Source organism: Rhyacophila brunnea, unplaced genomic scaffold (assembly GCF_057557595.1).
Source record: "Rhyacophila brunnea isolate RB1 unplaced genomic scaffold, BYU_Rbru_1.0 scaffold_6, whole genome shotgun sequence".
NCBI lineage: Eukaryota > Metazoa > Arthropoda > Insecta > Trichoptera > Rhyacophilidae > Rhyacophila > Rhyacophila brunnea.
The window spans coordinates 27,800,787-27,818,361 of record NW_028233276.1 but is presented as its reverse complement, the minus strand read 5'-3'; the positions used below and the strand labels follow the sequence as shown (position 1 = coordinate 27,818,361).

General features: G+C 32.4%; 1 protein-coding gene across 1 annotated transcript in view; it reads right to left on the bottom strand.

Moving 5' to 3' along the window:
- Fbxl7 (F-box and leucine-rich repeat protein 7) overlaps positions 1–14,203 on the bottom strand; it is a 49,971-nt gene extending 35,768 nt beyond the window's left edge. Inside the window, exon 1 of the mRNA XM_085956722.1 lies at positions 13,113–14,203. Within this exon, the coding sequence (XP_085812848.1) occupies positions 13,113–13,974 (862 nt within the window). The 5' untranslated portion in view covers positions 13,975–14,203. The remainder of the gene's footprint in view (positions 1–13,112) is intronic.
- Positions 14,204–17,575: the final 3,372 nt, after the last annotated feature.

Genomic DNA, 17,575 nt, shown 5'->3' with positions numbered 1-17,575 from the left:
ACATAATATACAACAGTTACTTTACCTAATAATATCTGCAATCTACAATATTACTTGAAGATTTTAAGTTCAATGTATGTGCGATCCAGAGAAAGAACAATGGACTATGCGAATATTCAATCATGTGGCTGGATAAAAAGTGGTCATATAGCGCACTTGGGTACCACGGTATAACTGCATTTGTCCAGCGGCTGTTTACTCATTGTCGTTTCATCAGTTTTTTAGGAATATTTATAAAGGTACTTATTTTTTAACTCTAAATTACCTCAGTGTTTTTTACCTCAATGCGATCCTGTGGTAATTGTAGGCACTCTGCAAGGTGTTTCGCGGCCCATACTTGGTACAAGCATGCCAAAGCTGTACCCACTTTAAATATACCTATTCAATTAAACGAAATCATTCAAAGCTTCGCGATAAATAGCAGTGAGTCCGGAATGCTGCTTTGGCTGGTCAGTGGTCATAGCCGATAGCGTGATTCCATCACCAAGAGACGAAGCGGATTTATTGTGCCTTTTCTACATAGATCAAAGTGTACTGACAGTATGCAATTTTGTATCTTACATAGATATGAGTGCTTTGTAAAAAGGCTTTCAGTATTTTATTGTGTAACTCAATTTTATAACGGTAACACGTGGATAATAATACATTTAACTGAGTCATAGTGCAAAATACTGTGATTGGTAGCATGTCTGTTTCTGAAGCTATGGATCGCAGGTTCCAATTCAGCGTCTAGCAAATTCATTTTGTTTTTTATTGCGTGTTTTATACAAAGCATGAACATAGCATTTTGAACCAATATACACCAATATTTAACAAACATTATCTGTTAAGAAACCATCCTCAGTAGGCGACCAAAATTCACACTGCGTCTGATGAGGACATAAGTAATAAACTAAGTATAAGGACCAATTAATTTTAACATCAATCTACAGAATTAATCAATTCTTTACAGTATATTATCATAGTTGAGTATGTTCAATATTTTCAACGATTATGACGGTACTGATTGTAAATATAAGTGAACTGTATGGTTGTTGGCATTGAACAGTGTAGGAGCACGGACACTAAACTGCATGTAGATGTCGACGATTGGATCCCACCATATGTACTGGCCGGGTGACGGCTTTTTAGAACACTTGTAATGTACAGTATGCCATTGAAGGTGTGCCAAAAATGTTTTTATAAATGAAATGATTTTGAATCACCATGTTGTGGCGATCTAATTTAGGCAATTTTCTCAGATACGGAGTGTTTCTGAGTGGTTCACTTATATCAATAACTACACTACTGTTTACTACACTATTATCATTCGGCATCAAGACATGTTGTACTGATAAAAAAAATATACATGTTTACAAATGATGTCACATGATTTTCGACAATTTTTTACAAATTCTTAAAAAAACAATAATAATCAATTGCAATTATATAATGCCCTTGCGGAATATTTTATTTTAAAAAATATATATATTTTGTGACGTCATGTTTTCTACAAAAATACCCTCACCTTTTTCATCTCAAAACATAATATTATATCAGAACCTCTTCCCTCCTCATGACGTGACATCGTATATAGACATTCCTTAAACTATGAACAATTTATTTAATGTTACATAGGTAGGCCATTGAAATTTGAGGTTCAATTTTTTGTAACTTTTATGATATTTGTTTTATTATATAATAAAACAAATATTAATACTCCAATACTACAAATACTACAATATCAATATTGACGAAACTATTTTTAATACTTGTAATGTGAGTTTTTTTATATCTCATCAACGTAATTGACAAGATTTTCCACATCGCGTTTCACAATACTGTCGATTAAGTTTGAATTTATGATAGCTTTGAGTGAACGATAAATTTACGCGAACCAACTAAACCAACTCGTATATCTTTGCGGATAGTGCGCAAAGAGCTTTTTGATTTGAGGCAAAGTAAAGTAAAGAGAAAACATGATACGATTTACGATCTACCTTTCGATAAACATACGCATCACGAGCACAAAGCGTGTACTATAGATTTAATTCTGGCATATCGCGTTACTCTGCCATGATTTCCATCGATCACAGCTGATCGGTTCCAAAGACAAAACAAAACAGTGTAAGCTTTTGATATAATGCACTATGGTTTGTATCAAGCTTTTATGAACTGTAAGCTCGTGCAGACATTTTCTTATACGATGTAACATAATATATTTAGATATCTTTGTCTACATAAGTTAATTAAATTCAATATTATAAAGTATTATCTTCATCACACAATAAAATCAATGTAAGTATATATTTATAACACTTGATAGGCTAAAAATTAATTCGCGATTTTAATAATTATTATACTAAAAAACTATTATACTAAAAGATATTATATTTAAAAATAAGTTTTTACTCAAGTAATCGCTTTCCTAATACATAGGTAGGTACTCAAGTAGATAAACAATAGTCAGTTTAAAAAAATATATGAAGAGGCATTTCATATACATACTTATTTAATGTTGATAAATATTCGAAATTATTTTCTGCATATTTGTATTTTTACAAAATATTATATTAGTATATGATAATATGGAAAACAGCGCACACCTATAATAAATTTAAAAAAAAGTATTTTAGTCAACGCCATTTTGAAAGCTAATTAAATAAAATGATCTCAACTCGTAATCTATTGTAAATACTTTGAATTTTTATCTTCCACCTTCACTGTGGATATACATCCAAAAAGTCGAGTAAAAATTGGAGTTTAGAATGTAAACATATTTCCTAATTCCGGGTTGAATTTTAATTGAAATAATTTCGTAGACCGCTTATTCTATTCAGAAATATTTGTTGTAATATATTTATTATAGATCTCTGTACGTTATTTTGATGCTAACTATACTAAAAACATTGTCATTGGGGTTTATAAACACGTTATTATTATTACTGTATCTTATCTAGATATTGGTATTCTATATAATTTGGAACTCTACTATTCAGTATCATTTTGATCCCCGCACCCAAGACCACATCAATATCATGTCCACAAAATTAAAGCTCCACGCAAGCAAAACCTGAGGCGTGAAGCTCACAATCAAGCTGATGCATGGCCGTTTCCGTTACTCAAATTATAAAATAACATTCCGAGGTTAATAGTGAATCATTTCGAGAGGTTCGTATAATTCCATTGTGTGGGTTGTAAACGGTCTTAAATGCAATGCAATCTTCTTCGTGGGAGCATTAACAGGGTATTAAGAATATCCAATGGGAGCGTTTATGTCTAGAAATTTGTTTGAACACAGATATCATTCTCATTGCCACTAAGGGAAACTAAGGAAGTAAGGGCACAGTACAGAATATAGAATATAAGCCGTAGTATCACAAAACAATTTTTAATAGTTAATTCATATTATATGCGAATGTATATTTGACAATGACATTAATATGGACGAAGCATCTAGAAAATAAAATGACACTCACTTTGTGTCGGGTCTGCCGGATGGCGAAATTCATATTTTAATATCGGTATCCTACGCTCAAATGAACATTCTGCTTGCAAGCGGTCTGGCGACACCGCTGGGTCTGCCCATACAAAATTTCTGACTGTCAGGTTTCGACTCCACCGTTAATATTGTGTTACAAAATGCCAATGTGCCTAGTTAAAAATTGTAAAAAAAATCTACTAAACACTCCAAGAAAGATGGGATATCACTTTTCATGTGTTAGTATTATTTATTATTTATAAAATGCCATTTTAAGATAATGTTTATTCAATGCAATTGAATGACAGAAACCATTGGACAGTCGCCTGTGATGCGCTGGGCTCACTTGCGTCTAATCTCCGAGAAGTCGTAAGTAACCGAGAATCTGTTGCTAACGCAATGAATCATGACACTAATAAGCCATTACAATAAAGGTTATATTACTATAAATTCTCGAAGCTTGTATCGCATCATGGAAATGGATATGTCATATGGTCACGGGACATCTACCTATACATCTGTGAATGACTTTCATGCACAATTTCTCGTGCGCGCCGATATGAAGTGAGTTGTCCATTTAATATGTCATTGATATTTGATAAATTTTTCACAGAACAACGCTGAGCGGAGTGTTTTTGGCTGCCTTATGCGTCAAATACATTAAGCTACTTTACGAGCTGTTTGTTGGCGAATTTAATAGCGGGCGATTCAGCTGATGATGACACACAAAACTTTCCATTCGCTGAGAAGCCACAAGCCAGCGACTATTTTGACAAAACGTAATTCTTTTTCTACTGGGAGGTTGCTACTGCGCTCTACTGCGCAGACGCAGTAGGCCCACACGCCGGCGTGTAGCGTGTAAAGTTGACCGGCTTTCAACTTTTCTCGGTAGAGTGTTTACAATCTGCTTGTTAGCTTGTTCGATGATTACACTGGGTGACTTTACAGGCAGATTGTAAATTCGCCAACAAACAGCTCGTAAAGTAGATCAATGTAATTGACGCTTTTATAATGTATCCGATTGTGCCTAAATCGCAGTGTTCAGCCATAATGTATAAGTAGGTACATCCTAAAATCACAAAATGTGTGCGAAACATGAGATTCTCAGAAACTCAATCGCGCTTTGAGAGGGTGAATGCTGTGAATAACGCGCGTAACGACGAAAGACTGAATGATTGATTAATAATGAAACAAACAATTAATAGAGTAGGTATTTAATATAATAGAATTTGCCAAAAAAATATTACTTACTTGATAATGTGTGAATTGTTTCAATGTTTTTTTTAATTTTTCAAACCTGAGTTTGGAGCTATAGTTATAGCTATAGTTATAGCTATAGTTATAGTTTCCAAATCTATTTTACGAGCTGATCCAATTGACATGTTTTATTTTTATAATAATTTAAATCCCTTTGATTTTCTCACTTTCAATTATGTGATAATATATACAGTCACCTAACTAGGTATATGAAATTTCTAGTGGGCTGCCGGTTTGAAACCGCGTCTGGTCAAAAATCATGCTATTTTTCAATGTAACCTTGTGAAAGGACTCAATGAATTGGACGAATGGCCAATAACTATTCCTCTTAAAAAGTCTGTCAATATAACTTCCACCCTGTGGAGCCTGATACACTACCCTTCTCGAGGATCAAACATAGTATTTTACTTTACTTGGATGTATTTTTATTTTCTTATCCAAAATATCATCCTCGTTTCAGTACCTACTAACCGGAAATATTTGATGTAATTTTTCTTAAAATTCTTGAATATCGTTAAATAATGATTTCTTTCAACACCCATTTTTTTTAAATATTTTTCCATGCACTTGTATCAATCCTAAAAAGCCAAAATTTAAAATTCAATAGTGGTGAAAAATATATAGACAGTGTTGTTACGGACTTTATTTTGTGTGGTCATATCAGTTCCGCATAGTATCCAAATTAGAATAATTGACTATAGAATATATTCAAATACATAGATCTTCCTCAAAGGCAAATTCTTTCATGCTGTCGACGGAATAGTGCAGTTCCTTATAAGGATGAGACCGTCAACGCAGTTAAAGTAACTAACTGCTGACATTCAGGCGCGCTTCCTGATCTATCGCCTTTCTTTCGGAATACTGATTGAATTTATTCTTCCGTTCTAGAGCTTCTTCCGTACAACTAAAAAACTTTAACTTTTGACGAAAATGGGGCATACTGTATTTTCTTACTATATTCATAAATGCTCAAAACACTTTTTAACTAGTTACTTTCTAATATATGGTTTGAGTACATTGACATTGAATCTTTCTACAGGTCGAGCTTTAGCTTATAAAAATCGCTGAAATAAATTCCTGTTTGACGTAAGTACCATTTTTGTATGCAAAAAGAAAAATATAAACAATATCTCAGTTCAAAGCTTCACTAAAATTTATTGGTCCCAGAGGTCCTTTTTGGGAATGGGACAACTGGACGCCGCACTGCCGAATGAAATAAATAGACGTTTGTTACGATTTTATACAGAAAGTAGACGAGGAATTTAATCAGTTTATATCTATTTCTTAGTAATTTTAATCCATGCTATTAAAATAATGTTTTTATTGCGGATTGAGAATTATCATGCCTGAGGCTTTATATAAAAATAAGAGAACTCTCTTCTCGTTGGAACATAATTATAAGCACAATTAAATCATTATTTACGTGTGTATATTTAAATTCTCACCAAGTATTAGATAATAATATAATGATTTAAATATAAATAATAATAATAATGTTAAGTGTATATATTAAAAAGTTCTTTTAATTCACGAACGTCTATTTATTTTTGAATTTCATTCGATTGCGTGGCTCCCAGTTGTCCCGGCGCCAAATTATCCTAGACCCCCTTTTTTACACAATTTGAATATGTTTAGGATTTATAGTTTAGGTTTTCTGTTAGTATCATCAAAGATGTTGATTTGATAATCATTGATTTAAAAGTAATATAACGTACACAGTTAAATTCAGAAATGTTGACATAGTATTCATTCATTGCATCAATATTGACTAACTATATAATTTTTTGATTAATTCGGAAATTGTATTCATAATATATGACGATGACATGTTTATCTTTATACCATGTACCAAAGTTCAAGCATCTAGGAAAACGAGAAGTAGTCGAAAATTTACCATGTTAAACACTAAGCACAACAACGTAGCAGATTTTAGATATTATCGACTAGAATATATATTATGCAAAATAAAGAAATTTATTTATTAATTTACACGCATTTATATTATACATGACAAAGGCATAAAATCCACAATATTATGAAAGTTTGTGAAAGACGAATAGATAAATAAAAAATGAGTAGGTACATTGCAATAAATATTTTAACAAAAATCAAAACGATTAGGAAGCTCGCCGCTTCAGTTAAAGCCCAGTTTTAAGATTTTTTTTAATGGCGTCTAACTAAACACACCCGTATGCGAGCAGAATGTTTATTGTAATATCACGATGAATATTAATAATTTATTCTTACGGATTTCACAACAGAAAATGCAATGGAAAACATTATCAGGAACCAATTAAATATATACATTCTAGTTCAAATTACGGAATATTTTCTTTAAAAGGCATTTTATAAAATGGTCTGCAGAATTATTACAAACCTTGATCTATTGTTGCGTACTGGATAAAAACGCACCTATAACAGAACGGTACGGCCCTTTCTTCAAAGAATTTGTAAGAGGTTGTTCCGATTCTGATTAGGAATTGTGAATGCAAATGTCACTTTTGCCGGGCAATAAAAATTGATTGATTTATGGATTTGCCGGTGGACAAAGCGAAAACCGCAATACGCCACAAACCAATATATTACGCAGATTCTCTTTGTAAGGATTTTACCTTTAATGTAAGTAGATTATTTATTGGAATGAACGGCGGCTGTATCACATGGGAATGGAATTATTTTATACAATTCCCTTTGAAACGTGATTTAATTGCAAATTTAAAATGAATAAAATATTATATCACAAATCCAAGATATTGTATTTAAATCCAGTCATAAAGCAATAGTAAATAAGTATCAAATAATTTCATGAAGACGTAATATATTTTCACGACTTGAAACGTTTTTATAAGCCAATCTTACCAGTTATAATAGTATCTTAAATAATTTCATGAAGACGTAATATATTTTCACGACTTGAAACGTTTTTATAAGCCAATCTTACCAGTTATAATAGTATCTTAAATAATTTCATGAAGACGTAATATATTTTCACGACTTGAAACGTTTTTATAAGCCATTCTTACCAGTTATAATAGTATCTTAAATAATTTAGAAACACTTCAGAAACGCCTACATACGAGTATTAGAAAAAAATATTATTAAAATATGGTGCCGGACAGGACAATAAGTGTCCAATAAAGAATGTTGTGAATTATTCATTGAATAAAAAAAAATGTTTATTAAATCATTAGCGAGTGCAAGTACGTTAAGACTAAAATTTGGAGAGATTCAGACACCGGCTAGGAATGAATAAAATTGCATACTTTTTGTGTCTACCTCGATTAAAACCACAAAAGCCGGTAGCCAATGTTAACAAAATTTGAGAAACGCTTAATTTCATGACTATTAGAGAATTTCATCGTAATTAGGTTAGCCAAAATCCGATGGATGCAGATTCAAGTTCTACCCGCCATCACATTTTTTTAAAGATTTTTCTAATATGTATGTTTCTGGGGTATTTCGAAATTATGAACGTTCAAGAAAGAATATAAAATTCTTAAATCTTGTGTTGTGTAAAACAATAGTTTATTATAATATTACATACATACCTATTATTTTTATTTATTCATTTGTAATAATTAAAATAAAACACAATAATTTGTATCAATCCCTCTTTAACAATCATGACCGGTTTCATCCGCTTCAAATTAACATTGTCAACTGGTGAATAACTCAAGTAGTGGACGAAACCGGTCTTGATTATTATAACACTAATTGGAATTATTATAATCACAATATGATGTTTCACTACCATATTACGATGGTTTACAGAAATACTGTTATTTAATTTAAAATCAATTCTCAGTTAAATATTTTCAATACGCGATTTTGATACATAAAATTTCTTAAAGATATTTTAGAGATTTATAAAAAATGTAGGTAACACGTTATTTATAAAGCAGCGTATATATTATACACAAGACTGCTATCGACCGCTATCGTCAGTTATTGAGGGTAGTTTTTCATATTTTTGTATTGAGGTAAGGGTGATCTACTTTTTGGTTATATTCACAATTTTTACCATTCACTAACCATTTATGCTCCGATTAATAATGAACATGGTAATTTACTTTACATTGTCTCAATATTACATTTTATTGCATTTTAATAAACATCGACGTATTTAGTAAAATATCTGTATATAAGTTGAATTAATCTTTTCTATTTATAATGAATAATATTATAGTTTGGTATATTCACATTTATGCATGCTGCAAAAATATCAAAACACTTTCTCATGAAAACAGCCTGTGATAATATTATTAGAAGCTGAGATCATACACACTCTACATGAGACGGTCACTCTTCAGTATCAGGTTTGTTTGATGGCGTGACAAAATCCCATTGAAATTAATCAGTGGGCGATAATGATCCAAGAATTTATTTTGCAAGCAGCCAGATAATAATTATCGCATTCTAGACTTGGCACCGTGGCCACCTCAGAATGCCGAGGAACCAGTCAATACAAATAAAGCGGGCCGATTTTCTCAATTTAATTGCAAAAATCAATGTGTTGATTAATTCTTATCTGATACATTAACGCGGAGAAAGCTTGACATCCTGTGATTATAAATGAATAGGTAATACCGGTTCGAAATTCAAATAATATTAATTATTCTACTGTTCCGTTTTACGTTAAATAATGAAGATTTACTTTTTTGGCTTTTTAAGAAATGTATTCAATCTACGTCAATACAATTGAAATCGGTACAAAAGCCAAATCTAATCACCCCACTTTGTATTCTGACGCAGTTTACCTAAATAACAATATGTACAAATAACAATTTGTACCAAATAAAACATTCTCTAAGATTGTTCATTCAGAAAATTCTTTTTGTACCGCCGTTAACTTTCATCTAATTTTATTGCATCGATATGTACTTATTTTTCCACGGTGGTGTTGTTGGTATAGTCTCTGAAGCCGTATGTACGGTTTCAATTTAAGGTATGACGGGTTCAAAGTGGGTTTATTGGTTGGGCCTCGCATCAGTTGAAGTACGACTTTATGGTGAACTGTGTTAAAATAAAAAAAAATCTTTTTTTACCTGAGGCTGTATTAACGACGTTCTCTTCGGCATGCTTAGGTACATACCGTAGTCTAAACGTTAGAAAATATCTATTTGCACGTATTTTCCGCGGTGTAAATGAGAACTCTGAAATTCTTGGTAGTATTTACCTATATATCCCTGATAACTATTTTAGGCATCGAAAGATCAGTTGTTTGTTCCTAAAGGTGCAAAATTAATCGGCCATTGGTAATGCCAATTGGAGGGCAGTAACTCTCTTCAACCAAACCGCTTCAGATTTGATATAATTTACCAACGTGAGGTTATGTGAACGTTGTTCTATAAATTCTTAAAATATGGTATAAGTACTTAGTTTTGGTATTTACTCTGCTTAAGGTAGGTACTATTTTTCTAATACTGCTTATATTTCTTCATATCATGTTGTGAACGTCTTGAATTTGTAATTTGTAAAGCTCACTATATTATGTAAATAAATAAATTTTATTTTAAATTTTTTTTAAATCGATTTTAATGTGTGTTTGATCCAAACTGACCCAATGTATTTTGGACGAATCTCAATTTATCATAAAAAAAACAGTTAGTAGTATAGAGCGCGATGCAGAACCATACTTAGGCGCATAAGTCTTTAAAATAGGCGCCTAACTTTAAGGGGGCGATTTTGACGACCTAAGTTCAGTGAGAAAAACATATATAATTCCTATTATAACACCTAAATGAAAGAACATGACCATGTTTTTCTTACTAGAACGGTTGCTTAAAATCAACGGTACATCGCGCTCATATCTAACCATGCATTCGTTCAAAATATGCACAGCGTAAGATCTAAAATTCTTTTTTGTATTATATCATTTATTTATTTCTAAAATGGAACTCTTCGTTACTAATCATAGAGAAGCCTCAGGTTTATTGTTCAATGTAAGAACGGTGTGTACATTAAAACTACGACTTCAAATGATTTCTGGTAAAGTCTAGCCGGTTACATTTAAGTTGTACGTATGCAGTTGAGGTGAGTTGGAAATACTGTCACCAGTTTGTGTACTCAAGTATCGGATGAAACTACCCATACTCAGTACGTGTGATCCAATAAACTTGTTCCAAAAAACTTGTGATGATATCATTGCCAGTTTCGCTGGCTAGTTGGTAGACTTTCAATACTATTGACATTAAACGCGCACGAGCGAGATAGCACTCGAATACAATTATATTTTAATTTATTAATCTATGCATGCGAATGACATCATCTTATGTATGAAAATAGGTCATAAATTTTCTGTAGCAGCATATTATTCCCTCGGAAATGTGGTGAGATGACTGAGGTGACGCAGTTTACAATAAAAAAAATCACTGTTCTTCATTATGTTAACAAGAATATTATAACCGAACAGAAAAACAACTTATAAATTTAAAATGTGTTTAAAATTGTATTATATATGGGACATTTCGAAAACTCCAGCTCAGTGTATTTTTAGCGATTCTATTGAAGCCGATATTTCAAATACTATAGAGTTAAGTTTTAATTCCAGTTTAGTATGAGACTTATGTCGCATACGCACGCCAAACGCTCTATATAGTATTCTAAATACTAGTAAGTATTTTGGAACAAGTTTTGATACTAAGTATTTTTTTTATACTGGTAGTAAGTATACTTAGTCTTCAAAATCGACCAGTTTTCACACCTCTAGTATCAATTCATCGTGGGACACTTATTCGTGCGCCGCGTACGTGAAACATGAGTTCGTATAACATTTTATCAAATGACGAGTTCTTCGTTGAACATTTCACCGTGGAATACATTTGTACGTATCTTACAAAATGCGGCGATAGTTTTCAAATAGTACTGTTCCAATTAGATTAACCCTAACCTAACCTAACCTAGTAAAGACATCTCCACATGTTGTAGCATACGTACAAATATACTCCACGGTGAAATGTTCAACAAAGAACTCGTCATTTGATCAAATGTTACACGAACTCATGTTTCACGTACTGCGGCGCACGAATAAGTGTCATGCGGTGAACTGTTTACGTACAAATTTCCGGATACGAGTCTAGCCACCCTAATATGCGGATAGCATAAATACTATTATTCTAAATCAAATATCACTACATTACATTGTCATTTGTACATTCCTGAAGCTGGTACTTCGGCTACATTTTTTATCTTACCAAATATGTATGTCAAATTTATATATACCATCAATCTAACTCATGTTCGGGTGACCTTGTAGTCTCACATAATAATAAATACTAGGTGAGAAAATAGCGTGTGTCTTGAACCTTGTTCAAAACTTTTTTTTAACTTTTGGGCATAATTAATTATACGACTCGAATTTGCTTCCTTATTCTATTACTATTGCATGTATCTATTTCTACAATTGTTGTAATTAATCACCTTTTCAATTATTTACAGATAGGGGCAGATTAAGGAGCAAAATACGTTGGTGGTTGGATGAAGATGAAAGCGTCACTTTATTTAAAATATCAGACACGACGTACAAAATAACACTGATAATAATATAAATTCTATACGATATTTTAAGTCGATAGTTATTTCAATTGTACCATCATTGTCAAGACTACAACAATAAATGACTTGTCCACGTTTATGAAATAAAATTGATAGAACCAGACGAAAAAAATGATCACTCTGTCATACCCTGGGATTTACATTATCATTTGCAAAATGGAATTCTACCAATTAAATGCTGACTCGATTAAAACAGTAACAGTGACGAAGTTTATACCTACTCTAATAAAATTCATATGAATTTTGTTCTTTCTCATTATGTACAATTTTTACAACTCGAGTTTCTAAGTAGGTATGTATAATATTTAATTTTGAAGATATGTACGATTATTTACAAATTACCCAGTAACAAACACTCCATACAAAGCGATTTTTTTCAAGCTACGTGCAATCCTTCACAAGTACAATTTACTTATAAACTAATTCAACATTATTATCCTTCACATCCACAATATTTAATTTACTTATATAAATGGGAACATTCCTAATTTAACCTTTGTCTGCTATTGCATGCATTATGAACATGAACACATTAAGCCTGAAAATGTCGAGAGTTGAAACCCGGGATACTAAAAAATATCTCAACAAAAATAATTCATTTTTCATGAAGTACCTACCTTCAGCCCGTAGATGTTTTTAAACTTATACTTATGAACATTATATTATAAAATATACCCACAATTTTGTATGATAAATTAAGATTTAATCATCTCACAATACTATAAAAATATTGCAACTTGTGTAAGCATTAAATTAAACACGTTTTATTGCAATGTATTATATTTCACGTCTGTACTAATCGTTAACTGCCTTCGCAAACAATATAAATGAAACAACATACCTGTGATATCTAAATGCTGTAGATTTGTACATCTCGACGTAAGTTCTCTCAACGCTATTGACGACACAGCTGCACTTCCGTGCAACTGAAGATGAGTCAATTCTGGACACCTCCTCGCCAAAAGAGCTAATCCTCTATCAGTCACTTTGCACCCTTCCGCCAAAAACACTCTTTCCACTCCGGGACACGCACCAGTTCTCCCAAGCCCACAAAGCCGTCTAAAAACACCACGCATCGCTTTATCACCACTAAGATGTTCACCTTTTAAAGTTATCGTCCTCCATAAGCACGGATGCCACGCTAATGTTTCAAACCTTCTGCACACCCTCGCTAAAGAACACAAATCACTACTGTCCAACCACATAAAGATCTTGATAACGGCTTCATCGGGTAATTTATCAAACGAGTTGTTTTTAGATATTATCCGTTTCCCTTTAAATGCATTTACTCCTGGACTTAAGTCTGTCCAGGGGCCAGGCGTGGAAGGTCCAGGACTAGGAGATACTAATGTATGATAACCTTGGTCTAAGCTAGGAGACGTGCGTCCCAATTTACTGAAGTTTTCTACTAAATAATTGCACGTGTCGACAGTTGGAGAACTCGCTCTCCGTAAAGCGGGAGAGCTTCTTAAATGATTTTGCAAATGAAATCCTTGGCTTACATTGTAAACATGGTCATTTCTCAAACTGTATTGCTCTAAACTAGTTTCATTTTTATGTTGATACCTATCTTGATACACTGAATCTAACGATGGAGACCGTAAATCCAAAGGAAATGCGTTCTCGTTTTCTTTATTTTGATACACTTGCACTTGGTGCTTAAAAACACTTGGAGTTAAGTGAGATAAATCTTTTTGTACCATTTTAAACGCATCACCATTTAAATGATGATTATTTTCAATCGATGGCGTTTGCCTCGATTGATAACTTGACTCAAATCCTACAGGCGACCTTCTCAAATACGACTCTTCTAATGCTTTAGCAGGATTTCTCGGCAAATGATAAACTTGTGGCTCCAATGGATTTACACTTGGATGAATATACGGTTGATCTAATGAGCTTGAAGAACTTCTAGATAAATGATATGTTATATGAGAGTCCACAGACGATGTTGATTTTTTACTAAGTGGGTAGCATCTATCCAACGCGGGAGAATGCCGTGATTGGTAGGATTGTTCATAGACATGTCTTTGGAACGACGGATCTCTACTTTGATACTGCTGTTCTATCGATGGAGTATTTCTACTTCTTGTGAACGGTTGATATGCTTTATCAAGAGTCGGCGAGTCTCTATCGTGATGTTGGGAGTTTCTGTCGGCGAGTCTCTATCGTGATGTTGGGAGTTTCTCGCTATATGGTAGGCCTGTGGGTCCAATGGTGATGAACTCAGGGGATGGTGGTACGTTGAGGTGTCTAGGGGAGGCGAGGCTCGCCCCAGCGTTGCCAGAGGGCACGCCGGTGGCGACCGCCTGCCCAATGGCGCGTGAGACATCAAAAAGTCCAGCTGAAAAAAGAAAAAAAAGTATTCATTAGAAATTGACAATAAAAAAACTTATGTTTTTTCTACAAGTTTCATTGTGTATATACAATTAAAACTTTACATATTTAATACATCAGCCATTTTATTATTTAAAAAAAAATACAATAACAACATCAACCGCACGATAGACAGCGTTATCAATCAAATAAATGTATGATGATGCCATTTAGCGCAAACGACATCCTTAAAATTACCACATTTTTAATCGATTTATGCTCCAAGCTTGGTATAGGTATTACATGTTTATGTTACACTATTTTAATTATTAATACCTACTCATTCTATACAGCTCGAGGTACCTACCTAATTCTGATTATATCAATGTATTCTATGAAGATAGGTATTTAACTTATCTTTGAACAGAGAAATTCTCAAAATACTGTATCCAAGTATGGAACATGTATTCAATAAATATCTTTATAATATGTCTTTAAATTTTTGTGTAAAAAGTTATAAAATCACATTATTAAAATCAAATCACAATTAAAGCGGAAAAAACTGGCCCTGATCATAAATAAAAATAAATTAAATAAATAATAGATACATCATATTGTGTTTTATTTTAATTAGTGACATTATAGTTCAAGAATGTACAAAAACAAAAGTCGTGTTAATTATTTAGAAATTTATAGAACGTGCTTCGTATGAAAAACAGTAAAATTTCTTTGACGCAAATGACACAATCGATTTGTCAGAATTTTCAAAAAGGAGCCTTGAAACAGTTCAAATTATAAAAATTTCAATTTTAAATGTTATTTTAATCTGATCAGTCAGTGCGTCATCACTAAACGCGCCACTGGCCACACTATTATAATATGATAAGTAAGCACGTATAATTTAATCGATTGTTATTACTCAGTGCATCATAATTTGTTAAACACGCGCGTTAACATAATTTTACTCCCTACTTTAATTATAGTTTGTCAATTTATTGCTACGGCCGTATGTTGTAGCTTAACCACTGGGGAATGCCAAAAGAAATGGCGTATTTCAAAAAAACACTACCTTATTCTTAGGTCAATAATTATTATAAAGCAAACATTATTCGTAAAATGTTTATCACACTTGAATGGTCAAAGACATAGCTAATAATGAGTATCTTTAGAATTATCTTCAAATGTGTTAATCTTGCCGATTTTTGAATAATAAAATGCCTAATTCTTGTCAAATTTGGGATCACAGAGATTTTCGATATATTTTTTTATCGTGAATATTTTACAAAAATTATCTCGTCATCAATTATACTAATGGTTTTATAAATGCGTTTAAAAATTAATAAATGTAAAAAATCTTAACACCACTGCACAGTTATGTACCGAAATATGACTATATTCTAAAACATTAGAGCGAGAGGTTTAAAAGAATACTATTTTATGTAACAAAAATACTTTATGCAGTCATCAAATGTTTAAAATAAATATAAGGGATAATAAAACTTCAAAATTATATAAATAGATTATCTACAACGTTTAAGGAGTGTCCAGGATCATGGTTTGAAAATACAATAAAAACTCAATTTTGACCTACGACGAGCATGTCCCCCCTTAAAAAATTATATAAGATTTTAATATTGGTTATACCAAAGCTCTCTTTGATTAAACTATATAAATTTGACGACTGGGAATGTTGAATGTGCAGAGGTGCGTTTATTATAATAATAATAATAATAATGATGAGTGTTATCTGAATTTCTGAATCGAGAAGCAAAAAGCTGGCCCGAGGCGTCGCGACGGACTTCAGCCATCTTGCATGATTATCTGCTCACCAGTCTTGCCTTTTTCGGTCGCGTGTGCATCATGAAAAATAGATCCATTTGGCGTGTGACTCGAAAAGATGCAAATTTCGTCGGGGATTATATAATTATTCTTGTACATATTTTTTTATGTAAACGAAAGATGTTGAACACAAATATTATTGTTTTCAGATTGAGCTTATATTTGTGAAAGTGAACCTGGTAAAAAAGTGATCAAGCTTAATAATAATTTAAATTAGCCGTGTCCATTTTATGATGTGATAAAAATCAATAGAGACGTTGAATAAGAATAAAACATTTTATATAAGTATAGATGCAGCCTAAATATTATATTAAATTGGAGCTAGAAAATATTAATAAGATAATGATTTTGCATTGTAGATTTATTTGTAGCAAACTTGACACTGTTATTATCAGCATCTATCCAAAATCACAAACATTTCAACAGACTTTAGATAACTAGATAAACTGATTATTTAATGTACAGATAATATAATATTAAGCATATATTATATGGACGTACTCTGATACTTTAATTTTTATTAACCTACAGTACTGTTTTATTAAGAGCGTACATAAGTGAAACGGAAAATAATTTCCAACAGTATGTAAAACAAAATTTCGCAGTCGTCGTCAGTCGGAGAGCAATAGCCGACCTGTTCGCACGTCAATTTGTTTTGTGATGGCGTCGGAGGAATATATTCTTAAAGCGTGTAAAGATGACTAAAAAACGTTTCGCATCTACTTGAAAAAGAAAACGTGTCAATGAATATACTATTATTATTACGAATATAATAATAAACATGACATTAAAAGGACGCATGTTGAATTTTTATGACAAATTATATTTCGATTGGCTCGCGTCATTTATCACGTCATTTATCACGTCACGATCTTTTTAGACCATGCCTCAGCTGAAGTATAGCCTTAATTACTAGTGCTATATTGGAACAACTTAACCTTAAAATTACGCAGATTGCGATTTCTCCTACTGCGCACGAGTAAATTACGTAGGGTAAATTGAATTATTGTCACCTTTATTATTTCCGACTGTTCTTATGTGAAGCTGTATTGCTTTTTCTCTCGCTTGGCGTCGCTCTAACTACGTTATATTTACAGTCAAAATTTTCGAACTCCATGCTTATGTGGTAGGCTTATATTTTTTTTTTTT